At 39.1% G+C, this 6986-nt stretch overlaps 1 protein-coding gene across 2 annotated transcripts; it reads right to left on the bottom strand.

Annotated features, from left to right (window-relative positions):
- Nucleotides 1-1915: 1915 nt before the first annotated feature.
- Nucleotides 1916-5694, bottom strand: LOC118753237 (coiled-coil domain-containing protein 93-like). 2 transcript variants are annotated; one of them, XM_036488113.1, is made up of 10 exons: nucleotides 5477-5694; nucleotides 5204-5412; nucleotides 4863-4992; nucleotides 4659-4796; nucleotides 4431-4589; nucleotides 4199-4243; nucleotides 3647-3957; nucleotides 3372-3485; nucleotides 3034-3236; nucleotides 1916-2682 (listed from the first exon to the last, which is right to left on the bottom strand). In XM_036488113.1, exons 1-10 carry the CDS (start codon nucleotides 5561-5563, stop codon nucleotides 2306-2308), a joined length of 1773 nt encoding a protein of 590 aa, XP_036344006.1. In that variant the 5' UTR covers nucleotides 5564-5694; the 3' UTR covers nucleotides 1916-2305. The 2 variants fall into 2 exon arrangements, with proteins under 2 accessions (XP_036344006.1, XP_036344007.1); XM_036488114.1 differs by lacking the exon at nucleotides 4199-4243 and having other exon boundaries at nucleotides 5477-5693.
- Between the last annotated feature and the right edge of the window lie 1292 nt (nucleotides 5695-6986).

Here is a 6986-nt window from a genome sequence, read left to right as displayed (position 1 = left end):
GACCATATTCTGCATACGAGCTGATGCATGCACCTCATCAGCTCCTCGCCGCCGTACTTGAATAGCTCGGCTGGCAGGCCGTCAGCTCCAGCAGCTTTGTTGTTTTTCAGCCGCGTAATCGCTATACGTACCTCGTCATAGTCAGGCGGTGGGACAGCTACTCCATCATCATCCCTATAACGGTCCCACATGGCTCGCGTTGCGCCCGATCGCAGCGTGGCCCTGTAGGCGGCATCTTTTTTCTCTGCGGCTTCTTGACATTCCTCATCGTACCAGTTGTTCTTTCGGGCTCGCTGAAATCCAACTACTTCTTCGGCGGCGGTACTTAATGATCGGGAAATGTGGTTCCACTGCTCGCGTACGTCGGATTGTTGAAGAGTGCTCTCAGAGAGCAGGTGTGTGAGTCGAGTGGCGAATAAATTGGCCGTCTGTTGTGATTGCAGCTTTTCGACGTTAAGCTTTCCTTGCATTGTTGGGCGCACATTTTTTGCTGCACAGAGGCGGGTGCGTATCTTGGCTACAACAAGATAGTGGTCCGAGTCGATGTTTGGTCCTCGAGTGTACGTACGTCCAAAACGCTTGAAGCATGCCTTCCGTCTATCACAACATGATCGATTTGGTTTCTCGTTTTTCGATCTGGAGACAGCCATGTAGCTTGGTGGATGTTCTTATGCTGGAACCTTGTACTACATATTACCATATTTCGGGCCCCGGCGAAGTCGATCAGCCTCAGTCCGTTATCGGACGTTTCGTCGTGGAGGCTGAATTTTCCGACAGTGGCGCCAAAGATCCCATCCTTGCCCACCTTGGCATTAAAATCGCCAAGCACGATTTTGACATCGTGTCGGGGGCAGCGCTCATATGTACGTTCCAAGCGCTCATAGAAGAGATCCTTGGACGCCTCATCCTTCTCTTCCGTCGGGGCATGGGCGCAGATGAGCGAGATGTTGAAGAATCTAGCTTTGATGCGGATTGTGGCTAGACGTTCGTCCACCGGGGTGAACGCAAGTACTGGGTGACGGAGTCTCTCTCCTACCACGAATCCAACACCAAATTTGCGCTCCTTTACGTGGCAACTGTAGTAGACGTCGCAAGGCTTCACGCTTACTTTACCTTGCCCCGTCCATCGCATTTCTTGGATGGCGGTGATGTCAGCCTTTGTCTTCCCGAGGACATCAACCAGCCGGCCAGAGGCACCTTCCCCATTAAGGGTCCGGATATTCCAGGTGCATACCCTTAAATCATAGTCCTTTATACGTTTGCCGTGGTCGTCATCAGAAAAAGGGGGTCTCATCCGAGGCTGTTTGTTTCTTTTCATTGGGCGGGGTTTTAACGTGGCGGGACCCAAACCCAGCGCACGCAAAGTTTTACGCCTTCTCACTTTAGCTCGCTCCCAAACGGGTGTTTGGTTGCTACCCAGAGGATACGTGGATATAAATATCCGGACGTTGTGAGCTGCGATTTGAACCGTACGCACAAGAATCGCTTCTGGTCACTCCCAGGTGAGTGGCAGTCAAAAGTTTTCCACTTCTGCGCACGGAACCAGGTATAAGCTAGTAATTTTATTTAAAAAACATATGCCTTGCAAAATATTGTTTTAAAAATTAAAACTCATAAGTGTCCGCTGTACTAAATACAGTACATGCATTCCCAAAAGCTAAACGTTAGCTTTTCCGTTAATTTTACCTCCTAAGTTAGTTTAAATGGTTATTATGATCACATATGTATGTAAATAGGTTGGGTATGCTGGCCAGCCACTACGTGGCTTCGCAGAGACCATTAAGATCCATAGCGTTACCAACATATGTATATAAAATTATATATAATAAAATTTCAACCGTTTTAGTTTGGGCGCAAATGGGTTAATCCTAAAAGTAACAAAACATTCACAATTAATTTACTTTCATAAAATCCATTATTTTATTGGCAATACTTTAAATAATTTTAGTGTTATTTCTTTACTTTTAAATTTTTTAGTTACAAGTAATTAAGTATTTTTCCTAAATAAGCAAATTTTCGATGAGTTTGTAGCAAAATGGAATTCAAACAACATTTTTTCTACCTTCTCTATGTATTACATACAATCTTGTATTGGAATTGATAAACAAACTATTTTACTATAGCATTATTTATTTTAGTGTATAAATATCGCAATCAAAAAACTGTTTTTCCTTAATGTTGACTTTTGTGTAAGGGCTTTTTGGGAATATTTTTAACTTATTAAAATCTCAGAAATAAATTGCATCTTTGTTATTTTAAATTATAAATACTTTTTAACTTTAGGCAAATCTTTCTAAAAACTATACTATTTTTGCCGAATTGACTTTAAATGCTGTTGCAATTGTTCGCAACGTTGGCACTCCTTGGTCAGCTGTTTCACTGCGGCCGCGTATTGGCGCTGCAGTTCGAGCAGGCTCTGCAGCTCTGCATTCAATGCATCACGTCTCGCACACTCTTCGTTGTACTTTTGACGCACCTTTTGCTCGGTTTGCTTAACACCCGCGACAATCGCCTCAAATTGTTTGATAAACTCTTCACGGCCCTGTGCGCTAGTCATGCCTTCATTGTACGCCTCGCATATTGAATTGAGTAGTGAGAGTTCTTTTTCGAGATAACGCTTTTTGTCGTTCAGCGTATTAAACAGTGTGTAATATTGTTTTGTCTCGATATGTTTGGCACTCACTGGAAAGAAATATGCATGAATAATGAAACAATTCACATACATATCGTCGTTTAAAGTGCAAAACCGCGTATCAACAAAATGCAAAACCGCGTATGTGAAGTTTTAGAAATTATTTTCTAGAGTGTAAAAACACTCATATTTCAAAATGGTTCTCTTTTTTATAAAGAAATCGCATTTCAGCCTAGTATATTTCAGGACGAATGGATAAGGATTGAGCAAGAGCTTGTGTGAGCAAATCCAATTTTTGGCAGCCAATGTCAGTTACGCGGTTTTGCAAAATGACGATACGCGGTTTTGTACTTTAAACGATGATATATGTATGCATATTGAGTTACAAGTTACAAACATACTTTCATTGTATAACTCATGGAATCGTCTCTGGTATTGCGTCAACTCGGTGCGATCGGGTATGGCATCTAGACGTCTTTGTATGGCCACAATACCACGATTCTTTTTCGCTATCTGCAGCTTCAATTCCTGTATTTGTGCTTTCTCTTTGGAAACGGCAGCTTCTTGTTCCTCTGGCGTTTGTGTGTTGAAGGCCTCCAACTCGCTGAATGGCATGAAATTGACAGAAATATTGTAAAAATTCAAAGAAAATGAAATTAGTATATGAAAATTGCAGTAATTAAGAAATCTATAAATGTACTTGATGGAAAATCTAACCCTTTTCTTTTCTTCAACTTACTCAATCTCCTTTTGCAAGTTAGCCAAATCTTGCCGACAGAACTCTTTGAACTCCGACTCCTCTTTCTTTAGCTGATCATGTTGTTTCAGCATATCTTGCACTTTTGTAAGAAGCCTGTAACATTGACAATTTGAATCAAATTCCTACCCATATAAGGGGTATACTCAAAGTCTTGCAATTCCTTGCACGTTGTACGGATTTCATGCTTACGCGGGGTTATAGAAAACTTATAGAATAACCCCATTATTCCATTCAGTTTTCTTCGGTATACTCACTCTGGGTCATCCTTCGCTTGGATGGCTTTGTACTGTTCAATTTCTGCTTCCAACTGCTGTTTTTGTTCTTCTAACTTTTGCAACTGCTGCTGTTGTTTCTTAAATTCTGTTTCTATTTCTTCATTCTCTTTGAGATTACGTTGAACTTTGCGTTCTAATGCTTCTTTCGAAGCTTCGAGCATTTTAATTTGACTATGTTCGGACAACTGTTTGGCATCCGTTTCCATTTCCTGTTGAAGTTCTGTGTAGTGTTTGTGCATTGCATTTCGTTCGTCGGTGTCGAGACGGTGCGTAGGCGAAGAAATGGCATCCTGTGCAGTAATAAAATAAATTTACATATCGTCGTTTAAAGTACAAAACCACGTATCAACAAACTGCAAAACCGAGTATCCAGGTATATAGTATAGTATGGATAAGGATTGAGCCAAGAGCTTGTGTGAGCAAATCCAATTTTTGGCAAAAAATGTGATGCGGTTTTGCAGAACCACGATACGCGGTTTTGTACTTTAAACGACTATATGCATATGAAAAAAGAAATTTCCAATATTTTACCTCTTTTGCTATTGTTAAATATTTAAGCATTTGCTGAACATCAAACTGCAAATCAAAATATTAACATTTGCATACACAAAAGCCAACGAAATTATACAGGACCAGTCAATTGTTTGGATATACGAAATAAAACAAAATTTAAATAAGCAAATTATGGGAAATCATGTAAGCTTTGTGACATATTAAAAAGCAATTTAGTTTATATACATAGGTTCGCAATTGACTTGTATACCTCATCTCCACCGACAGCTCGATTTCTGGAATGGCTTTCACAAACCGCGCTCGCCGCTGCTGCGTTACCATATTCCAGCAATGTCATACGCACACGCGTTTTCTCGTCTTCGTTTCCAGTATCTTTTCGTTGGTATAGCCGCGTAGGGTTGTACAGTTCCTAGTAATAAACGAATGGAATGCAAATAATGCTTCCTACATTTATAATATGCTGAAACAACTATCTTACTTGTATCCGCTTTATATGCGCCGACGCGTTTCTTATTTTTGCCAAATGGTCCTTGTCTGTTTTATATTGGTAGTGATTGTGGAACTGGCCAATAGCAAACCTCTTCAGTCGTTGCGCACGTTCCGTCCGATTTTCAACCTATAACAAATTTTTTCAGTTATTTAGATTTAAAACAACATACATGCATAATTTGTTAATACATACTGATTTCTTTACCAGCCATTGTATAACCGGGTGTATGCTAAGGAACTCCAGTCCTTGTATTTGATGTGGCTCTATCTGAAAAGGGCACTTCATTTGAGGCAACACAGATACGATTTTTTCAACAAGCGCGCTGTAAGTGGAAATTAATTAATTCATATGTATATGTAAGGTAGAGGAAGTATTGTAAAGAGTGGAGGGCACAATGGAATACTAGGTCGCGGTGCAAATCTCACTTTATTATCTATCTATGTATCTATATGTAGTGCATATAACAATTGTTTATGAACGCATTCAAATGGAAGCAGTTTTTAAGTGTTGTAAATTTATTCGCTGATACGTACATTTTTTGCCCAATAGTTAGGTTTTCGTGAAACAACAAATCCACATCGACATCATAATCACAGCATTCGATGCACCATGTCATACCGCCAACAACTTTGTCGAAGGGTGATAAGCCTTTGATACGCGCCCGATAATAGCCAGCGGCCACTAACAAATCGAATGTTTCCTGTTCTTTCGCTGTCGCATCCTCATCTTCACGCCGCTCCACCTATGCATTCAGAATATCCAATCGAAATGAGTAATTCAAGAAAATTCAATTTTGAATAACTCACCTGCACTTCCCGTCCTTCGGCATCGATGCGAGTGGCCAACTTCACGTTTGGCAAATGCTTTGAAAATATATCACGATTGGACGCCATCGTTGAACGCCCACTTTCATCACTTTTGATATAAGGCTTCTTAAATATTCGCTAGCTAATTTATCAAACAAACAATCTAGTGAAATAAGCCGATTGGCAAAACGCAAAATGTTTTCGATAGCGCCGTCAAAGTAATCAGCTGGATTGCTGTGGTAAATAAAAAACAGCTGACCGTGGTAAAGAAAAAAGCTAAAATTTGGTTCTTTCCCGTACTCAGAGCTGGGATGCAAAAAAAGCACAGAAATCTTTCCGTACTAAAATAAATGGGTTACCGTTGAAACACTATATGTACCAACGAACGCCCAAAAATTTTGCTCAGTAAAACACAACTATGGCGATAACGAATTCTGCTGCTTATGACAAGGTACAATTAACATTTTTACAAACAATTTCACCCGAAAATTTGTCATCCGCCCATAGTAAAACCATGGAAACCAAGAATGAAAAGTGAACCGGGTCGGGGAAAATGAGACTTCTGATAAGGCTGATTATTAATTTTTAACCAAAACTAATACAGTATTTCTCAATTTCGATTTAAAAACTTGAGAATATTTAGCATATGGCCATAACAGATCGTATTTTGCCGCTGCCGCCAACGGCGACGATAAAACACGATCTCACTGTTTGAAAACGAAGAAAAAACTTTAACACCTCAATTTAAAAAATGCATTATTTGTAGCATTTTCAGTTTAAATGAAATTTTTTTCAAATTAAATGAAACCATTTTCAAACAAAGCGAAAACTTTTTTAAATTAAGTGAAACCTTTTTCAGGTCAAGCGAAACCATTTTCGATTTAAATGAAACCTTTTTCAGACTCAATGAAACTTTTATTCAAATTAAAAGAAAGGTGTCATTTAATTTGAAAAAGGTTTCGCTTTATCTGAAAAAGGTTTCATTTAATTTGAAAATGGTTTCATTTAACCTGAAAAAGGTTAAATATAATTTGAAAAAGATTCACTTAATTTGAAAATGGTTTCATTTAAACTGAAAATGCTATACTAACCCCCCTATTCTGCAATTCTTTCGTATTCGGATTTTGCTACGAATCGTAGAAATGGCATGTGTTTTCGAACTTTCGAAATTCGTAACAATTGCATGCTTAAAAACTAACGAGTAAGAAATTGACAGATTTTTTGTATAATTTTGTACGGAAGCAATTGTGTGTCGGAAGCGAGATGAAAGATGTAAATCGATGTATGTTTGCAGGAAATATTAGTGGTGTTCTTTTACACCCTTATTCTGCAACTCTTTCGCATTCGGATATCGCTACGAATCGTAGGAATAGTGTGTTGCAATCCGAATCGTATTTTCGAACTTTCGAAATTCGTAACAATGGCATGCCTAAAAACGAACGAGTCAGCTTTTTTGCGTAATTTTGTACGAAAACAATTATGTGTCGGAGGCGAAATAAAAGATGTAAAT

The sequence above is a fragment of the Rhagoletis pomonella genome, unplaced genomic scaffold (assembly GCF_013731165.1).
Source record: "Rhagoletis pomonella isolate Grant_MI unplaced genomic scaffold, Rhpom_1.0 Rhpom_scaffold_02244, whole genome shotgun sequence".
NCBI lineage: Eukaryota > Metazoa > Arthropoda > Insecta > Diptera > Tephritidae > Rhagoletis > Rhagoletis pomonella.
This window is presented reverse-complemented; position numbering and strand designations above follow the sequence as displayed.

What these genes read in the sequence shown, in the direction of transcription:
- LOC118753237 (XM_036488113.1), bottom strand. Translation starts at nt 5,563, where the DNA reads ATGGCGTCCAATCGTGATATATTTTCAAAGCATTTGCCAAACGTGAAG. An exon ending in ATTTAACAATAGCAAAAGAG is followed by an intron (nt 3,958 to 4,198) that starts GTAAAATATTGG and finishes ATTACTGCACAG; the next exon opens with GATGCCATTTCTTCGCCTAC. An exon ending in AACTTGCAAAAGGAGATTGA is followed by an intron (nt 3,237 to 3,371) that starts GTAAGTTGAAGA and finishes CATGCCATTCAG; the next exon opens with CGAGTTGGAGGCCTTCAACA.